The sequence below is a fragment of the Bufo bufo genome, chromosome 7 (genome assembly GCF_905171765.1).
Source record: "Bufo bufo chromosome 7, aBufBuf1.1, whole genome shotgun sequence".
Classification (NCBI taxonomy): Eukaryota; Metazoa; Chordata; class Amphibia; order Anura; family Bufonidae; genus Bufo; species Bufo bufo.
In genome coordinates, this window is record NC_053395.1 from 217,199,311 (window position 1) to 217,221,329 (window position 22,019).

The 22,019-nt window shown below is 47.3% G+C and overlaps 1 protein-coding gene across 1 annotated transcript in view; it reads right to left on the reverse strand.

The window, feature by feature from the left end:
- The window catches only part of ACMSD (aminocarboxymuconate semialdehyde decarboxylase), a 49,611-nt gene extending 37,969 nt beyond the window's left edge, over positions 1-11,642 (reverse strand). The window contains exon 1 of the mRNA XM_040440485.1: positions 11,586-11,642. Within this exon, the coding sequence (XP_040296419.1) occupies positions 11,586-11,642 (57 nt within the window). The remainder of the gene's footprint in view (positions 1-11,585) is intronic.
- Between the last annotated feature and the right edge of the window lie 10,377 nt (positions 11,643-22,019).

Below are 22,019 nucleotides of genomic sequence, written 5' to 3' on the forward strand. Positions count from 1 at the left end.
TGCAAGACGAGCAGTGTCCAGAACGAAGAATCATGCTCACACACGGAGCCTGATTTCCAGACTGCACATGCTCGAGAGAAACAGCCAGATTAATGGTCCAGATATAGTGTGCAGAAGACTTGCTACAATCCGCACAAAAATTGCATAAGGGTACCTCACATGGGTGCAGGATCAAAGGCAGGAAACCCTTGTGTTTTTTTTTGTGCGGATTTCTGTGCACAAGAAACCGCATGTGTTATTTGTGGTTTCACCCTGGAAAAGGGTGAAATCTAGTGTTGATCGAGCATGCTAGGCCGAACACCAGTTGGCGGTATTCGGCTGAACGTAACGTGTGCACATCCAAAAAATATCTGTGACATCCAGTGTACTTTTTCCGTAGACGGTGTCCGCTCTGGACAGTGACATTACCTGGGGTACATCTCCTGTGTTTCCACATCCCAAATACCTGTGACATTCCCTGTAATTTCATATTAGCCGCTGCTGACATCCGCGACATTATCTGCGGGATTTCTCCTGTGTAACGTGTGCGCATCCCAAAAATATCTGTGACATCCAGTGTACTTTTTCCGTAGACGGTGTCCGCTGCGGACAGGGACATTAGCTGCGCTACATCTCCCGTGTAACGTGTGTGCATCCCAAATACCTATGACATTCCCTGTAATTTTATATTAGCTGCTGCCGACATCAGCGACATTATCTGCGGTATTTCTCCAGTGTAAAGTGTGCGCATCCCAAAAATATCTGTGACATCCAGTGTACTTTTTACATAGACGGTCTCCGCTGCAGACAGTGACATTAGCTGCGCTACATCTCCTGTGTAACGTGTGCACATCCCAAAAATATCAGTGACATCCAGTGTACTTTTTTCGTAGACGGTGTCCGTTGCGGACAGTGACATTACCTAGGGTACATCTCCTGTGTAACATTTCCACATTCCAAATACCTGTGACATTCCCTGTAATTTGTATTAGCCGCTGCTGACATCAGCGACATTATCTGCGGGATATCTCCTGTGTGACGTTTCCACATCCCAAATACCTTTTTTAATTTTTTTGCGCATACACTTACAAATCCTACGCTACTGTACGTGTGACATACTTTCAAGCATATATAACATTTAATATGAAAAAGGTGAGCAGTAAGGGATGGGGCAGTGGCCGTGATGCTGATGGTGCACGCAGAGGCCGTGTCCCTGAGCGCGTTGAAACTGTGCCTGCTGCCAGAGCACAAGAAAAACAATCATCCACGATACCTAGCTTCATATCCTAGTTTGCAGGGCGGCGCAGGACAACGCTCTCGAAGTCAGACCAGTGCGACCAGGTGGTCGGTTGGATCGCAGCAGATAATGCTTCCAGTCGGTTAAGCATCACCCTTTCATTACACCAAGTCTAGTCTCAGTAGCCAAGAGTGTGGTCAACACAATCCTCACCCTGATCCTCCTTCCTCCCACCATGGAGAGTCTTGCCAAATAAGTGATCCCACACTCGGATATTCCGAAGAGCTCTTTTCAGCGACATTTCTTCATTTGGGCATCTTGACAAGCCCACTTGAAGAGGGACATGAGATCTTGTGCCCTGATTCCCAAACTCTTGAGCATCCACAGTCACAAGAAGATGACGGTAGGGAATGGCAATTAGTGTTTCACCAGATGGATGATGATGATGATGAGACACAGTTGCCAATAAGTCAACGGCAATTAGTGTCTCAAGAGGTTGATGATGAGGATGAGACACAGTTGTCAAGAACTGAGGTTGTTGTTAGGTCAGCAAGTCAGGAGGATGAGCAGAGGAGGTGGTGGACGATGAAGTCACTGACCCAACCTGGGAAGGGGGCAAGCCGAGTGAGGGCAGCAGTACAGAGGGGGAGGGTATTCGCAGCACCGCAACAGGCTGGAAGAGGCAGTGGGGTGGCAAAAGGGAGAAGGCAGGCCACACCAAACAGGCCTGCAACTGTTCCCCGTAGCACACCCTTGCGGAAATCTCCCTTGCCAAGGGGTAGGTGCTCCGCAGTCTGGCGCTTTTTTGAGGAAAGTGCGGACGACAAAAGAATTGTAATTTGCAACCTGTGCCATACAAAAATGAGCAGGGGCGTGAACAATAGCAACCTCACCACTACCAGCATGGTCCGCCACATGGCATCAAAGCACCGTAATAGGTGGGGCGAACGCCTGGGTCCACAATCTGTGTCTGCGGGTCACACCACTGCCTCCTCTTCCCCTGTGTTACGTGCTGGCCATTTCACTGTTGAAGGCGCAGGCCTGGATGCCTCCCGCCCTGCACCTGGACCTTCGCAAGCACCATCAACGACCACATCCACTTCCGTGTCCCGCTGCAGTGTACAAATGTCCTTGCCCCAGGCATTTGAACGCAAGCGCAAATACCCAGCCACCCACAGGCCATAGCACTAAGGCCCCTTTCACACGAGCGAGTATTCCGCGCGGATGCGATGCGGGAGTTGAACGCATTGCACCCGCACTGAATACCGACCCATTCATTTCTATAGGGCTGTGCACACGAGCGGTGATTTTCACGCATCACTTGTGCGTTGCGTGAAAATAGCAGCATGCTCCTCTTTGTGCGTTTTCCACGTAACGCAGGCCCCCCAGAAATGAATGGGGTTGCGTGAAAATCGCAAGCAAGTGCGGATGCGGTGCGATTTTCACGCATGGTTGCTAGGTGACAGTCTATTCACTGTACTATTTTCCCTTATAACATGGTTATAAGGGAAAATAATAGCATTCTGAATACAGAATGCTTAGTAGGTGATCAATTGAGGGTTAAAAAAAATAAAAAAATTAACTCACCTTCTCCTCTTGTTCGCGTAGCTCCCGGTCTCTTCTTTACTTCTCAAAAGATGAACTATCGGCTAGGACCTGTGGTTACGTCAGATCACATGCTCCAATCACATGGTCCATCACCACGGTGATGTACCATGTGATCGGAGCATGTGATCTGACGTCACCAAAGGTCCTTTAGCCCATAGGTCATTAAAGAAGTAAAGAAGAGACCGGGAGCTACGCGAACAAGAGGAGAAGGTGAGTTAATTTTTTTTATTTTTTTTAACCCTCAATTGATCACCTACTAAGCATTCTGTATTCAGAATGCTATTATTTTCCCTTATAACCATGTTATAAGGGAAAATAATACAATCTACAGAACACCTAACCCAAGCCCGAACTTCTGTGAAGAAGTTCGGGTTTGGGTACCAAACATGCGTGATTTTTCTCACGCGAGTGCAAAACGCATTACAATGTTTTGCACTCGCGCGGAAAAATCGCGGGTGTTCCCGCAACGCACCCGCATATTTTCCCGCAACGCCCGTGTGAAAGAGGCCTAAATGTGCAACTTTCCAAATTACTGGCCCTGGAAATGTTGCCATTTAGACTTGTGGACACTGAGACCTTCCGCAGCCTGATGTCGGCGGCTGTCCCTCTTTACGCAGTCCCCAGCCGCCACTATTTTTCACAGTGTGCCGTGCCCGCCTTACACCAGCATGTGTCCCGTAACGTCACCCGTGCCCTGACCAACGCAGTTACTGGGAAGGTCCACTTAACCACTGACACATGGACAAGTGCTTTCGGCCAGGGACGCTACATTTCCCTGACGGCACACTGGGTGAACGTTGTGGAGGCCGGGAGCGAGTCGTACCCTGGGATGGCACAGGTGCTACTGACGCCAAGGATTGCGGGCCCTAATTCCATCAGGGTTTCCGCCACCACTTACGTTAGTGGCTCCAACCACCACTTCTCCTCAACCTCCTCCTCCACTTCCACCTCAGAATTATTCTCTTGCAGCACCTGTCAGCCATCAGTCGATAGCTGGAAGCAGTGTAGCACTGCAGTGGGGAAGCGGCAACAGGCCGTGCTGAAGATGATCTGCTTAGGTGACAAACAGCACCCGCCGCAGAGCTGTGGCAGGGGATAAGGGAACAGACTGAGCTGGGGCTCTCGCCTCGGTTGTGTCTGATAATGGCCGTAACTTGGTGGCGGCTTTGGAGCTCGGGAAGCTCACACACATCCCATGCCTAGCCCACGTCTTCAACTTAGTAGTTCAGCGGTTTCTCAAAACCTACCCCAATTTGCCTGAGCTACTGGTGAAGGTTTGCCGCGTGTGTGCACATTTCCGCAAGTCATCGGCAGCTTCCGCCGGTCTGTTACAATTGCCAGCTCACTGACTGTTGTGCGACTTGAGCACGCGCTGGAACTCCATATTCCACATGTTGGCCAGGCTTTGTGAGCAGCAGAGGGCAGTAGTGGAATACCAGCTGCAACATGGTCGTCGCCTTTCCAGTCTGCGTCCGCTCTTCACAAGTGAGGAGTGGGCATGGATGTCTGACCTCTGTGAGGTTTTAAGTAACTTTTAGGAATCAACACAGAGGGTGAGCGTCGATAACGCTATTATCAGCGTAACCATCCCACTTCTGTGTCTACTCAAACGCTCGCTGCTCACAATTAAGACCTACGCTTTGCAAGTGGAAGAGGTGGAAATGGGGGAAGACAGTACACAGGGTGATAGCCAGACCACCCTCAGTTCATCTTCTCAGCGCAAATTGGATGATGATGGGGAGGAGCAGGAGACGGTTGCCTCCGCTACAGAGGGTAGTACCCATGGAAGTTTAATTCCATCTGTTCAGCGTGGATGGCCAGAAGAGGAGGAAGAGGATGAGGAGATTGAGAATTATCCTCCTGATGACGACAGCAAAGTCTTGCCTGTTGGGACTCTGGCACACATGGCTTACTTTATGTTAGGCTGCCTTTCCTGTGATCCACGCGTTTTACGCATTTTGGACAACACCGATTACTGGTTGTTCACCCTTCTTGACCCCCGCTTCAAAGAGAACTTCTCATCTCTCATTCCTGTGGTGGAGAGGACAAGCAAAATGGTGCAATACCAGAAGGTACTTGTTGAAAAATTGCTCCAAAAATTTCCAGCTGACAACGCTGGTGGCATAGTCCATAGTTTCTTGGGCAACCAAGGAGGGGAGACGAGGGGAACACAAAGCAGTTCCAACAGAGGCAGGGCAACACTCTCCAAGGCCTGGGACAGTTTCATGACACCCCGCCAGCACCCTTACCCTGATGCGCGGCCTAGTGTCACAAGGAGGGAAACGTTTTGGAAGATGGTGAAGGAGTACGTAGCAGACCATATCAGCGTCCTTAATGATCCCCCTGTGCCTTACAACTACTGGGTGTCCAAGCTGGACATGTGGCACGAACTGGCGCTCTACGCTTGGAGGTGCTGGCCTGCCCTGCCGCCAGCGTTTTGTCAGAGCGGGTATTTAGTGCTGCTGGGGGCATAATAACTGATAAGCGCATCTGCCTGTCAACTGAAAATGCTGACAGGTTGATTCTTATAAAAATGAACAAGGCCTGGATTACCCCGGACTTCTCTACTCCACCAGAGGAAAGCGGCTGAACAAAGGCACTCTAAATGTGTTATTTATAATGTTCTGAATACACTGTATTCCCATGCACCCCTTCCACCACAAAAAAGGGTATATGGTTCAATCTTCCTTTTCTCGTCCTCCTCCTCCTCCTCTTCCATCATATCAACATGCTTATTAGTCTGCCCTCGCTCCTAATGTTGTAGAGGGTCAGCTCACCTGCAGGCCCTCGCATGTAATGTTTTAGTTGGTCAGCTCACCAGCAGGCCCTCTAATGTAATGTTTTAGAGGGTCAGCTCACCAGCAGGCCCTCACCTACAATCTTTTAGAGGGTCAGTTCCCCAGCAGCCCCTCACCTACAATCTTTTAGAGGGTCAACTCACCAGCAGGACCTTACCTACAATCTTTTAGAGGGTCAGCTCACCTGCAGGCCAACGGATATAATGTTTTAGAGGGTCAGCTCACCAGCAGGTTCTCACCTACAATCTTTTACGAGGGTCAGCTCACCTGCAGGCCCTTGCATGTAATGTTTTAGAGGGTCAGCTCACCAGCAGGCCCTCAACCATAATGTTTTACATGGTCAGCTCAGCAGCAGGCCCTCGCCCATAATTTTTTCAATGGTCAGCTCAGCAGCAGGCACTCGCCCATAATTTTTTTTGATGCTCAGATCAGCAGTAGGCAGTCGCCCCTAATGTTTTAGAGAGTCAGCTCTGCAGCAGACCTTCACCCCTAATGTTTTAGATGGTCAGCTCAGCAGCAGCCCCTCACCCGTAATGTTTTAGAGGGTCACCAGCAGGCCCTTGCTCCTAATGTTTTTGAGCGTCACCAGCAGGCCATCAATCATAATTTTCAAGGGTGTATGATGCCCTCCTTTATGTGTAATAAAGGGTGTATTGGAGTGCCGGTTCCTTGTAATTTTTGGCAGCCCTTTCCCTTAGTGCATAGGCATTATGAGTGTAGGAGTCCCACTACCTGAACAATTGTACCACAATGTGAATGAGACCCTCCATTATGTTATGTTATGTTACTAAGTCCTTGTATAGCGCTCTAGAGGAACTCAATCCGATCGAAGCGCTTGTAGACCGCTATATTGGTGGGCCCCTACGTCATCCTTATGGTTGTATCGGAGTGCCTCTTCCTTGTAATTTTTGGCAGCACTTGCACTTTATATACAAGTAAGAGTTCATTCACACGTCCGTGTGGGTTTTGCGGATCCACTGATCCGTGGATCTGCAAAACACGGACATCGGCGATGTGCGTTCCGCATTTTGCGGACCGCACATCGCCTGCACTTAATAGAAAATGCCTATTCTTGTCCGCAATTGCGGACAAGAATAGGACATGTTCTATTTTTTCCGGGATCGGAATTGCAGACCCGGAAGTGCGGATCCGCAATTCTGGATCCGGGCAGCACATCTTGCTGTCCCATAAAAAAGAATGGGTCCGCCATTCCGTTCCGCAAAATGCGGAACGAAATTGCGGACGTGTGAATGGACCCTTAATATAGAGAAAATAATGTTTCCTAACAATTTTTTCCTCTAAAATCGATTTTATCTTCGGTTTGGTGCTTATTATTGTCAGTATGTAAAAGTGGCGTACTACTCGGACAACATTGTTCCCAGCAGCGACCTGGGAGTCCAAGATGCATCCAGACATCCTCCCTATGCTGTTCCCGAATCATTTCGGTGGTGTTTCCATCAATTTCTGACCTTTTCCTATGAACCAGACACCCTCCCCTCTTCAGAGCAGGGGGTGTCTGGTTTAATGCTCCCATTGACTTCCATTGTGTTCGGGTGCTCAGTAGAGCACCCGAGCATCCTGATGTCTTCGGCCCGAGCACCCGAGCACTTTGGAGCTCAATCAACAGTAGTGAAATCCAAACCAAAAATCGCACAAACAATTGACATGCTGCAGATTTCTTGTACCAGTTTTCGTCCGGCACTAATGCTGGAAACAAGACCGTTTCCCTGCTGGGCCCCAGTATGGTCAATGGGGTACAATTAGCTAAAGGGTTTTACTGTAATGCTAGTGTGAAACCAGCCTTAAAGAAGCACTCTCACCAAAATGTTCTCTGGCACGTTAGAATAGTGCATGATGAAAACTGCAATGAAGGTAACCTTGTTACTGGTGACGGTATTTATGAGTTATCCTGGGCGGACTCTGTGACTCTACACCTGACACAGCGTCTTATGTGTGGACAGTCTCACTCTGTTTATTCCTATCGGAGCCTCCATGTCAGTCTCATTGGAAAAAATTGAGAAAATGACTTCCTAGCCACCAGGGGTGGGATCCATCCTGTTTCCCTAAAAACAGCAGTCACTCTGGAGAAGCGGGGAGAGGCAGGATGCCAACCTGAATCCCCACCTTCAGGTAACGGGCGGTGGGAGCACCTCAGGACGCTATGGCAGTGCATGGAGCTATAGAGTCCCTACACTACCATTCTCTTGGTGACAGTCAGTTTAGACCTTTGGCCTAGAAGACATCAGCGACCTGGCACAGGCAATGCACTGCAGGCCACCTGTGCCAGAGGCTGGAGAGCTGTGCCACCTGTCAGGGGATCAAGGTAAGATGAGTAAGGAATTATTATTTTCTGTTAAGGGCATTAGAAGTACCAAGAGGAGACTATAAAGGGTGAGGGAGAACTATTAATGATAAGGGGGCACTATTAATGATAAGGGGGCAGTACTAATGATGAGGGTGCACTATTAAAGATGAGGGGGCACTATTAATGATAAGGGGGCAGTACTAATGATGAGGGGGCACTATTAATGATGAGGGGCAGTACTAATGATGAGGGGGCACTATTAATGATAAGGGGGCACTATTAATGATGAGGGGCACTACTAATGATAAGTGGGCCCTATTAATGATAAGGGGGAACTATTAATGATGAGGGGCAGTACTATTGATGAAGGGGCACTATTAATGATGAGGGGGCACTATTAATGATGAGGGGGCACTATTAATGATAAGGGGGCAGTACTAATGATGAGGGGGCACTATTAAAGATGAGGGGGCACTATTAATGATAAGGGGGCACTACTAATGATAAGGGGGCACTACTAATGATAAGGGGGAACTATTAATGATAAGGGGGCAGTACTAATGATGAGGGGGCACTATTAAAGATGAGGGGGCACTATTAATGATAAGGGGGCACTATTAATGATGAGGGGCACTACTAATGATAAGTGGGCACTATTAATGATAAGGGGGAACTATTAATGATGAGGGGCAGTACTATTGATGAAGGGGCACTATTAATGATGAGGGGGCACTATTAATGATGAGGGGCACTACTAATGATAAGGGGGCACTATTAATGATAAGGGGGAACTATTAATGATAAGGGGGAACTATTAATGATGAGTGGGCACTATTAAAGATGAGGGGGCACTATTAATGATGAGGGGCAGTACTAATGATGATGGGGCACTATTAATGATGAGGGGGCACTATTAATGATGAGGGGCACTATTAATGATGAGGGGCAGTACTAATGATGAGGGGGCACTATTAATGATGAGGGGGCACTATTAATGATGAGGGGGCACTATTAAAGATGAGGGGGCACTATTAATGATAAGGGGGCACTATTAATGATAAGGGGCACTACTAATGATAAGGGGGCACTATTAATGATAAGTGGCACTATTAATAATGAGCGGCACTATTAGTGATGAGGGGGCACTATTAATTAGGCATGGACACTTTTAATGGTTAGGGTGTGCTATTCGTGATGATGGGGCACTGTTACTTAGACATGGGCACTATTAATGATGAGGGGGCACTATTAATGATAAGGGGGCACTATTAATGATAAGGGGGAACTATTAATGATGAGTAGGCACTATTAATGATAAGGGGGCACTATTAATGATAAAGGGGAACTATTAATGATGAGTGGGCACTATTAAAGATGAGGGGGCACTATTAATGATGAGGGGCATTACTAATGATGATGGGGCACTATTAATGATGAGGGGCAGTACTAATGATGAGGGGGCACTATTAATGATAAGGGGGCACTATTAATGATAAGGGGGAACTATTAATGATGAGTGGGCACTATTAAAGATGAGGGGGCACTATTAATGATGAGGGGCAGTACTAATGATGATGGGGCACTATTAATGATGAGGGGCAGTACTAATGATGAGGGGGCACTATTAATGATGAGGGCCAGTACTAATGATGAGGGGGCACTATTAATGATGAGGGGGCACTATTAATGATGAGGGGGCACTATTAAAGATGAGGGGGCACTATTAATGATAAGGGGCATAATTAATGATAAGGGGCACTACTAATGATAAGGGGGCACTATTAATGATAAGTGGCACTTTTAATAATGAGCGGCACTATTAGTGATGAGGGGGCACTATTAATTAGGCATGGACACTTTTAATGGTTAGGGTGTGCTATTCGTGATGATGGGGCACTGTTACTTAGACATGGGCACTATTAATGATGAGGGGGCACTATTAATGATAAGGGGGCACTATTAATGATAAGGGGGAACTATCAATGATGAGTAGGCACTATTAATGATAAGGGGGCACTATTAATGATAAGGGGGAACTATTAATGATGAGTGGGCACTATTAAAGATGAGGGGGCACTATTAATGATGAGGGGCAGTACTAATGATGATGGGGCACTATTAATGATGAGGGGCAGTACTAATGATGAGGGGGCACTATTAATGATGAGGGGCAGTACTAATGATGAGGGGGCACTATTAATGATGAGGGGGCACTATTAAAGATGAGGGGGCACTATTAATGATATGGGGGCACTATTAATGATAAGGGGCACTACTAATGATAAGGGGGCACTATTAATGATAAGTGGCACTATTAATAATGAGCGGCACTATTAGTGATGAGGGGGCACTATTAATTAGGCATGGACACTTTTAATGGTTAGGGTGTGCTATTCGTGATGATGGGGCACTGTTACTTAGACATGGGCACTATTAATGATGAGGGGGCACTATTAATGATGAGGGGGCACTGCTAATGATGAGGGGACATTGTTTATAATGAGAAGGCACTATTAATGATTAGGGGGCACTATTAATTATGAGCGGGCCCTATTAATGATTAGGGGCACTATTAATGTTAATGAAAGTAGCAAGGTGCAGAAGTGGTAAGCCAGGTTACTGGCGAAACGGCGTTTGGTCAGGAGGCGGCCGAGAGATCGAAACACCACCCAGGGTATGCTTATCTTGTTTTTTCACCAGCCTCACTGTCGTCACATTTGCCTCCATTGTATTGTGTTTAGTTTTTTTTGCCATGAGGCGCCTTGGTGCTTTTCCAGTTTTCATACTTTTTCCCTGTTTTCTGGTGTGCTGATCTCCCGGCCTCTCCTTGGGTCCTGTTCCTTATCTGTGTGTCCCGCCTTTGTGCTGCCTTTTATTATCAGATATGTATGTACTGTATATTATTAATAAAGCTTTTTGAATTTCATAACTGTGAAAGTCACGTTCATTTTTTGGCGACAATTGCGGCTCCCTGTGGGTCGTTTTTTTGAGATTATTTCTGTCCGGTAATTATTGGTTGAATAGTGATATCACTGGTAGTATTGGCCTTTGCATGGTCTTTGTATAACAGTTTCTATTCGGTGACAGTCTAGTGGTATTACTTAGTCACTACATAGCAGTCATTGGGTGGCGGTATTATTTGGGCCTTGCGCAGTGGTATCATGGGTAATATTCTTTGTTTGGTAAGAATATGGCGGTAATATTTGGTTGTGGTGTAATTTAATAATGATATATGCATGTGCATAATTTTTTTGTGTGGGTGGGGAGGGGAAATATACCTTGAGGCTTGTGCCCCTGATCTACACCCCAGCAGCTCACTGTACTTCTCCTTCTGAACTGACTGAATGAGACACTTTTCATTTTGCCCAGATGCAGGCGCTGCGCTGATCATGTAATGGTGGGGGGGTGGACGTCATGTTATGTTGGGTAGAGAACCTGTTAAAAATGTGGATACTACGACTGCTGCCCAGACATATGACGCCGCGTCAGGTAGATAGTCAATGTCACATGACACAGCTGAGGACCAGAAGGTAGCGGGAACTCATGAATACCGCCAGTCTGGATCCTGCACCTTTGTAACGGGCCAGAGAATAAACATTTTTGTGGGAGGGCTTCCTAAAACAGGAAAGTATTAATGCATGGTATATACGACACTTACCTGCTTGAGGTCAGGCCACTCCTTGGGCAGAATGTGACTGTGAATATCTATTTTCATTCCGTAAGACTTCCAGCGACTGATAATCCCAGTGATGATGTGAGAACTTTACTCTGCTCTGATACTTTGTAGCAGAAAAAGGCTCACACCCCCGGAATAGAACCAATCAGAACGTGAGGCCGGCCGGGTTCAAAGTGCCCATTGTTGCTGATTCTAGAAGTAAACTTGTACGTCGGTGTACAGTAGGACGGTAAAATGAGGACACAAGTCACTCGTCATACAGGGAGGAGCCCAACGGCCATCTTTTCTGCTGTATCTGTGAATTATAAGAATATGAGAAGTCACCAAGGAGACCCCTGTCCACATAAAAGTGTTAGGCCACAGGCCGACTACATAGATGCAGGTCATGGATCTCTGAGGTGATTCCTAATTTTTTTAAAGAAAGATTGCAGCAGCTGAGGTGTGTATTATGAGGTTCTGCAGCAGCTGAGGTGTGTATTATGAGGTTCTGCAGCAGCAGAGGTGTGTATTAGGAGATTCTGCAGCAGCTGAGGTGTGTATTAGGAGGTTCTGCAGCAACTGAGGTGTGTATTATGAGGTTCTGCAGCAGCAGAGGTGTGTATTATGTGGTTCTGCAGCAGCTGAGGTGTGTATTAGGAGGTTCTGCAGCAGCTGAGGTGTGTATTATGGGGTTCTGCAGCAGCTGAGGTACGTATTATGAGGTTCTGCAGCAGCTGAGGTGTGTATTATGATGTTCTGCAGCAGCTGAGGTGTGTATTAAGCTGTTCTGCAGCAGCAGAATTGTGTATTATGAGGTTCTGCAGCAGATGAGGTGTGTATAATGAGGTTCTGTAGACAGCTGAGGTGTGTATTATGAGGTTCTGCAGCAGCTGAGGTGTGTATTATGAGGTTCTGCAGCAGCTGAGGTGTGTATTATGAGGTTCTGCAGCAGCTGAGGTGTGTATTAAGCTGTTCTGCAGCAGCAGAATTGTGTATTATGAGGTTCTGCAGCAGATGAGGTGTGTATAATGAGGTTCTGTAGCAGCTGAGGTGTGTATTATGAGGTTCTGCAGCAGCTGAGGTGTGTATTATGAGGTTCTGCAGCAGCTGAGATGTGTATTATGAGGTTCTGCAGCACATGAGGTGTGTATTATGAGGTTCTGCAGCAGATGAGGTGTGTATTATGAGGTACTGCAGCAGCTGAGGTGTGTATTAGGAGGTTCTGCAGCAGCTGAGGTGTGTATTATGGGGTTCTGCAGCAGCTGAGGTGTGTATTAGGAGGTTCTGCAGCAGCTGAGGTATGTATTATGAGGTTCTGCAGCAGCTGAGGTGTGTATTATGCTGTTCTGCAGCAGTTGAGGTGTGTATTATGAGGTTCTGCAGCAGATGAGGTGTGTATTATGAGGTTCTGCAGCAGCTGAGATGTGTATTATGAGGTTCTGCAGCACATGAGGTGTGTATTATGAGGTTCTGCAGCAGATGAGGTATGTATTATGAGGTTCTGCAGCAGCTGAGGTGTGTATTATGAGGTTCTGCAGCAGCTGAGATGTGTATTATGAGGTTCTGCAGCACATGAGGTGTGTATTATGAGGTTCTGCAGCAGATGAGGTGTGTATTATGAGGTTCTGCAGCAGATGAGGTGTGTATTATGAGGTTCTGCAGCACATGAGGTGTGTATTATGAGGTTCTGCAGCAGATGAGGTGTGTATTATGATGTTCAGCAGCAGCTGAGGTGTGGATTATGAGGTTCTGCAGCAGCTGAGGTGTGTATTATGAGGTTCTGCAGCACCTCAGGTGTGGATTATGAGGTTCTGCAGCAGCTGAGGTGTGTATTATGAGGTTCTGCAGCAGCTGAGGTGTGTATTATGATGTTCTGCAGCAGCTGAGGTGTGTATTATGAGGTTCTGCAGCAGCTGAGGTGTATATGATGATGTTCAGCAGCAGCCAACACACTCATTTTAAATAAATGGATAAATTATACTGAAATAAATATTTTTTCACTAATAATTTTTTTTTTACTGATAATAATTCATACTTATTTTTCCAGGTTTATTCTACGGGTGGTTATCAGTCCGATGCTGCACTTTTACAAACAACAGAACCAACTGAATAGATTTTTGTGGGGGTACCTGTTCTTTTACATGCGGAGGCGTTTTCCTATTTCCAGCACTGTAAATGTTTAGTAACCACAACCCTCGTCTTATCTCTTTACAAGTCATCGGGGAAGACGGCTTCATAGGAAGCCTCATGAAAATGGAGACAATGAGAAGCGGCACAGGCTTGTTGTGAACTAATCATAGGAAGCAAGTTGGGGTGAAAATACATCTTTCTGATGACTTTCGTGATGCCACATAAGCTGAAGATTTCACAGGAAATAGATTTCCTCCAAATCTCTACCAAGGAGCCAAGGGAACGGTCTGATAATGAGAATGATGGGAGAGGTTATGAGTAGTCATCGATCGGTGCACCTGAGCCTGGAGGAGAAAGCTGAAATAATGTCTGTGATAACCGGATCCCAGGCTCAAGCGTCCGCCTATATCTCTGGGTCATTAATGAGCAATTGCCCCAAAAATAAGAACTCCACCCGCCACCAGGCCACTTGTACCAGCTGCTTTCCCCTAGCGGTAGGGCAGAATCTTCCCATGCTCACAGCGTACTCACAACAGGCCCTTCAGGTGGTCACCACCAGCCACAGTCCTCACAGCGTCTCGCGGGACACAGCAACGGCCCATTACTCACAGTCGTCAGTACGCACACAGCTGACGTTTGCTGGGCATAGAAGGTTGGTGGCAGGGGAGGTCCATGGCGTAGGCAGCGGTCTGTAACTGCCCACGAGGGGCTCCAGCTCCACCTATCTCCTGGCCCCACCTAAGATGCAACCTGACCCCTGACCTCAGTCAAACCGCGTGCCCACCTCTACAGTGTTAAGGGTACAGTGCAGCCAAAACACAGCTCGTGAAGCCCCGCAACTGGGTAGCCCCCGAACACACTCAGGGCTGCCCACTTATGGACAGAGCTTTCTCCTGGAAATCAGCTCCTATACTTTAACTGTATGTGGTGCTGAGATATTGCATCTTTAGAAGCAGCCCTGGTGTCCAAAGAGCGTTGAGGGGACAGGACGCCCTTTAAAAAAGGGCTGGGGGATGGAAAATGGGTGTGGAGATGGAAACAAAAAACGGACAAACAAACAAAAAAAACTAATATCTCCTGAAAACTAGGCTTCCAGAAGTTTGAGATACTGTCTGCTGGAAGGGGTGATTAGGTGCTCCAACAGTCCTCATCGGGGCATCCCCTTACAAGCTGAGTGACCAATATGACCAGTAATACAAGGACAAGAGCTTTGTGGGTTTCTTTCTATTACAGAGCTCTGAAAATCATTTTTGCTACCATACAACCAAAGAAATTCTGACTGCCTACCTCCAGCACTGGGGGGAGCTTAGGAGGTAACTGAAGACTTATTTACTATTGAGTTTGATTGGAGGTGTGTAGGTTGGTATACAGTGAGCTCCCCCTAGTGGTGGTTGCAAGCAGACACAATTTAATCATTTGAAGGGGTTGTCTAAACCCGGATATACCTCCATTTTCACCCAGGCAGCCCCCCTGACTTGAGCATCGGAGCAGTTCATGCTCTGATGCTCTCCTTTGCCCTGCGCTAAATCGTGCAGGGCAAAGGCATTTTCAAGAGTGACGGTGATGAACCGGGCTCTCCATGGGGCTGCCGGGAAGCCCGGTGACGTCACCGTCACTGATAGGCGGGCTTTAGTGCTGCTCTAGCCAGTAAAACGGCTAGGGCAGCGCTAAAACGCACCCATCAGAGCCGGTGATGTCACCAAACACACTGCCGGGCGGAAGCCTCCGCCTGGCAGTGTGCTATTGTAAACAAAAGAGCCCGTGCCCTGCGCGATCTAGCGCAGGGCAAAGGAGAGCATTGGAGCATGAACTGCTCCGGTGCTCAAATCAGGGGGGCTGCCGGGGTGATAATGGGGAGTTTTCCACTTTTTTTTTTTTAAGTGGCAGAATAAAGGAGGCTGTAGGAAATTAGAAAAACAAACTCACCTTTTAAAAGTATGGATTTCATTTAATAGAGACCATATAATAGCCCCCACATATTTCGTTTCTCTACAACAACAAAAAGTATATTTCAGGAAGAGATAGAAAACAAAATTATATATTGTGATTCTGGAACCCAAAAAAATGGTCCGGCCTTACAGAGGTTAATTCAAATGCTGCTATCGATGCATCCCCCTGTTCTCCATCCTGTAAGGGTCTCAACTAATAGCTAGCACATAAAAAAAAATGGAAGATAAAACAAAAGGGACACCAGGAGGACTAAAGCTGTAACAGCGGCTGCTGTGCGCCGCTGTTCCCCTGTTTACCACCGCGGTTCCGGGCGCCGTGCTCAGCGGTGATCTGTGGCGGAGCTTCCCATTCACCACTGCAGGTCTGGGCTCTGTTTGTGTAGGTGCTGTGGTTCTGAGGATCCGCTCCACAGTTTCACCTCAGCCCCTGCCACAGCATGCTTGCTACAGTTTTTTTGCAGCACTTCCTTAAGGGCCGGCGCGCGTCACTTCCTCGGTTTTATGGGTTAGGTCATGTGACCTCGCTGACCAATCCTGGCCCTTATAAGCATATATAAGTGGCTCGGCCCCCTTCCCAGATGCCTCAGTGTCAAGGTCCTTGTGTTTTGCTAAAGATCCTGATACTGACTTGTGTTCGTGAATTGTACTTCGTTCCTGGATTCTGCTAACCGTCTGATCCCTGCCTGCTTGCCTTGACTCTCCTGTTGCCGACCTGGATTGCCTGACCTGTACCTGTGCCACCTTGCCCTGACCTTTTGCCTGTCTGACTATGCCTCTGCCTCATCCTTCTGTCCTGCACTGTTGCTCCTGGTAACAACTCCGCCTGCCTGGCTACGCTTGTACTTCTGGTACCTTTCTCAGGTACCTCCTGGTCCGCCTGGACCAGCTGCCTCGTGTGCCTACCCTCCTCAAGAGGTAGCGACCTGATGTTCCCCTCGGTAAAGTCTATCCCCACCATCAGGGGTACTGATGAAGAATCGAGGGGTTCACTTAGACAACTCCCTTAGGGGAGGTAGGACACGTGGCACAGTGGGTTCACACCCGCTGGTTCGTGACAAGCGCCCACCTCCCAATGAACGTGCCAAGCAAATTACATACAAAAATCGCTCAAAGCCCACCTAAAGAGTGTCCAAAGTGGAGAATTCCGCTAGTCACATCAAACTAGGAGGAAACCTCATGTAATTCAAAGTGCAAAATGCAGCTAATAAGGCATAATACCAGGATAAAGGACTCCGACCACCGGTAATGTCCCACTGCCAATGCATTTAGCTGTTTCTTCCTCTGGGAATCTGAGTCTCTCTGTTGTCTTATCTTACATTTTTTGTCTGGAGCTTTTTTAATTGTATGTATTTTACTGGTATATTCATTCAATAAAGATCTTTGTAATTTTTTTAATAATGTATTAGTTTACATGTTTTCTTTTGGATTTTGCTGTAATATATAGCGGATTTGCATGTAGTCCGCCTGGCAGGCACCAGCTCTGTACTCTGAACCATTTAATACAGATAAATGGGAGCTGCCTGCGAGGGACTGTGTTCGATCAGTGGTGGTCGGAGCAGCAACACTTACTATACAGTATATGACTGCCAGAGTTTTATTGGCTTCACACTAATGTTTTGTGCTAATTATATCTATAAATCCTCCCCACAGACGAGTGTTTAGAGGCTGTGTTATAAACCAAAATATATTAAACTGCACTGAGCAATGTGTGCAACGAGCTGAGGGAACACCCCGCCATGGACCAGAATAACTAAGAATAAATGGACCAAAAAACACTATAAAATACTGTATATAAAGCCGCCTGGTAAATATATGGTCAAGGTCCCCCGTGTGCCTCCAAACAGTTCTGACCTGTCAAAGCATGGACTCCACAAGACATCCAAGGTGTCCTGTGATCTGGCACCTTATCCTTCATGGATCAGACTCATTTTTCCAGCAGGTGAAGATTGGATTGAGATCTTGGAATTTAGGAACAAGTCATCACCTTCATCTCTTTATCATGTTCCTCATTCTTAGACAGTTTTTGTAGTGTGGCCACAGCATCCTGCTACTGCCATTAGGGGGCACCGCGGCTTTGAAGAGGTTACTTGTTTGCACAATGATTAGGTAGGTGATACATGTAACATCCACAGAATTCAAGGTTTCCACATGATGCAACATGATTCATCAGACCAGGCTGCCTTCTTCTAATAGTACACTTGGTGCCATCTTTTCTCCAGGTAAGTGACTCACATGCACCATCCAAGTGATGTTAAGTGATCCATCAGACCAGGCTGCCTTCTTCCCATAGTGTTACTGGTGGCATCTCTACCCTAGGTAAATTACTCACATGCACCCGGCCGTCCACATGATGTAACGTGATTCATCAGACCAGGGTGCCTTCTTTTCATAGTGTACCTGGTGTCATCTCTTCCCCAGGTAAGTGACTCAGACGCACCCAGCCGTCCAGATGATGTAAAATAATTTATCAGACCAGGCCCCCTCTTTCTCATAGTGGATCTGGTGCCATCTCTTCTCCAGGTAAGTGACTCACATGCACCCAACCATCCACATGATGTAACGTGATTCATCAGACCAGACTGCCTTCTTCCCATAGTGCACCTGGTGCCATCTTATCCCCAGGTAAGTGACTCAGACGCCCCTGGCCGTCCACATCATGTAATGTGATTCATCAGACCAGGCCACCTGCTTCCCATAGTGTAACTGGTGCCATCTCTTCCCCAGGTAAGTGACGTTCATGCACCTGGCCGTCCACATCATGTAATGTGATTCATCAGACCAGGCCACCTGCTTCCCATAGTGTAACTGGTGCCATCTCTTCCCCAGGTAAGTGACATGCATGCACCTGGCCATCCACATGATGTAATGTGATTCATCAGACCAGGCCACCTTCTTCCCATAGTGTAACTGGTGCCATCTCTTCCCCAGATAAGTGACTCACTCGCACCCAGCTGTCCACATGATGTAATGTGATTCATCAGACCAGGCCACCTTCTTTCCATAGTGTATCTGGTGTCATCTCTTCCCCAGGTAAGTGACTCAGACGCACCTGGTCGTCCACATGAAGTAATTCATCAGACCAGGCCGCCTTCTTCCCATAGTGCATTTGATGCCATCTCTTCTCCAGGTAAGTGACTCACATGCACCCAACCATCCACATGATGTAACGTGATTCATCAGACCAGGCCGCCTACTTCCCATAGTGCATTTGATGCCATCTCTTCTCCAGATAAGTGACTCACATGCACCCAACCATCCACATGATGTAACATGACTCATCAGACCAGGCTGCCTTCTTCCCATAGTGTAACTGGTGCCATGTCTTCCCCAGGTAAATGACTCACAATCATCCAGCGATCAACATGATGTAATGTAATTCATCAGACCAGGCCACCTTTTTTACCATAATGTAACTGGTGCCATCTCTTCCCCAGGTAAGTGACTCAGACACACCTGGCCGTCCACATGATGTAATGTGATTCATCAGACCAGGCTGCCTTCTTCCCATAGTGTAACTGGTGCCATCTCTTCCCCAGGTAAATGACTCACACGCACCCAGCCGTCCACGTGAGGTAACATGATTTATCACACCAGACTGCCTTCTTACCATAGTGTGCCTGGTGCCATCTCTTCCCTAGGTAAGTTTTCATCAAAACTGGTACAAAGGAAAACTGGCTCTGTTTCCCATAGCAACCAATCAGATTCTACCATTCATTTTCCAAAGGAGCTCTGAAAAATGAAAGATGGAATCTGATTGGTTGCGATATGAACAACTAAGCCATTTTTTCTTTGCACCAGTTTGAGAATATTTTGATAAATCCCCCCACCCCCAGTGGTAAATACTGTGTGAGCACTATAAAATGGAAAACCCCTTTAAGAAAAGTCCCCAAGAACTTTCACAATTCTCCAGATCTGCTGCTCTCCTCTTGGAGTAAATAGCAAACATCTTCCTGCATTATTTAATAAGTCTCCGGCATAATCAGAAATCTAAATCCACAAAGGTCAGTTGAGTAGTTTATTCTGCATCGAGCCTTTCCCGAAGAGGAATCATTTTGGTCCAAAGAGGTGAAAAAAACTAATAAAAACTAAAAAATAATGTGCTTGTGGAAATTGAAAGGACCTTTCCGGCAGTTTAATTAGGCTGTGGGTACTCGAGAAACCATCAGCACCTCTGACTTCCATCTTCAGATTCTAGAGATGATTAATTAAACACATCTACGCCGCGCCGATCCCCGGACTTGCTGGTTATTAATTAAACCAAAGCAAACTTCAGAATAAGACTATTATTTCTGTTTCAGCAGAGAATGTGACGGTAATCTGTGGATCCCGGGGCGCTTTTGGCATCTTCCTGTATTAGATTTCCGGATAAAAAAATTAAATAACAATAAAAAGCAACATCTGATGGGAGGAGTCTAGACGTGGGATGGGCTTAATTTGTTGGGTGGAGCTTCCAAATCTTAGCACCAGGATTTAAAGGAAACAGGCCCCTTTAAATTAATTTAATTTGTACATCTATTCTGATCACATCCATTAGACAAGGGAGAGAATGGGTTATTAAACGCTTTTGAAGGTAAACAGACATGTTTATATTGACTGCCAGCTATCAGAGATCTTTAAAACGGTAATGAAAGAAAAATAAATAATTTTGGCCTTTTTTCCCCTTTTTTATGTTAAACATGTTGGTTACATAATGTGATTACTTTATTGTACAGGTCATTACAGACCTGGTGATACCAATTATAGGTATTATTTTTTATTTTTTTTAGAAGTTTTTATGTGAAAAGTGTATTTTCCCCGGCGCCTCCACAACGGCACTCCAGTAGGATGTCCCCGCCTCCCCAGGACAGGAAACAACGTAGAAGCTCAATCTTTAAAAGCCCCCTCCCTTTTACCTGCTTCAGTTTGTTGTTTCCTGTCCTCGGGAATAGCGTGGAAGCCGCTCCTGCTAGGTCAGGGGATTCGTATCGCACGGCCTGGACGTAAATTGCCCCACCCGGGAGGGCCGTGCAGAGGCGGGGGTTCGCTGGTTCATTCCCGTTCTTTGGCATAAGTCCTTCGCTGAAGGCAAGCCCCGGGCTTCCGTTCCCTTACTCTCCGGGAACGAGGGATCTCGCGCGCGTGCGCACATGCCGGAAGTAGTAATGCCAGTTCTCGGCGTCACTTCCGGTGGCGGGTGACGTCAGAGAACTGACGGATATGAGTCGGGAGCAGGGCTTCGGCGTCTTGCAGCGTTCTCCGGTGATCATGTCGGCCCCTTTGGAATCTCCAGAGCCCCGTAAGCCTGTAGATCCTGCTGCCCAGAGCCCGGTAAACCTCCTCCTTTCCTTATAGTATTAAATCCTGCTAAGTTGGGGGGTGGAAATCACTTATTAACCGCCTCAGGACCGCCGTACGCAGGATTGCGTCCTGGCGGCGGCCGTGCTATTCTGGGTGGACGCATATACGCGTCATCTCGCGAGAGGCGAGATTTCCTGTGAACGCGCGCACACAGGCGCTCGCGTTCACAGGATCGGAAGGTAAGCGAGTGGATCTCCAGCCTGCCAGCGGCGATCGTTCGCTGGCAGGCTGGAGATGCGATTTTTTTAACCCCTAACAGGTATATTAGACACTGTTTTGATAACAGCGTCTAATATACCTGCTACCTGGTCCTCTGGTGGTCCCTTTTGTTTGGATCGACCACCAGAGGACACAGGCAGCTCAGTAATAAGTAGCACCAAGCACCACACTACACTACACCCCCCCCGTCACTTATTAACCCCTTATTCACCCCTGATCACCCCATATAGACTCCCTGATCACCCCCCTGTCATTGATCACCCCCCTGTCATTGCTCACCCCCTTGTAAGGCTCCATTCAGACGTCCGTAAGTTTTTTACGGATCCACTGATACATGGATCGGATCTGCAAAACACATACGGACGTCTGAATGGAGCCTTACAGCGGGGTGATCAATGACGGGGGTGATCACCCCATATAGACTCCCTGATCACCCCCCTGTCATTGATCACCCCCCTGTCATTGATCACCCCCCCTGTAAGGCTCCATTCAGACGTCCGTATGTTTTTTACGGATCCACGGATACATGGATCGGATCCGCAAAACACATACAGACGTCTGACTAGAGCCTTACAAGGGGGTGATCACCCCATATAGACTCCCTGATCACCCCCCTGTCATTGATCACCCCCCTGTAAGGCTCCATTCAGACGTCCGTATGTTTTTTACGGATCCACGGACACATGGATCGGATCCGCAAAACACATACGGACATCTGAATGGAGCCTTACAGGGGGGTGATCAATGACAGGGGGGTGATCACCCCATATAGACTCCCTGATCACCCCCCTGTCATTGATCA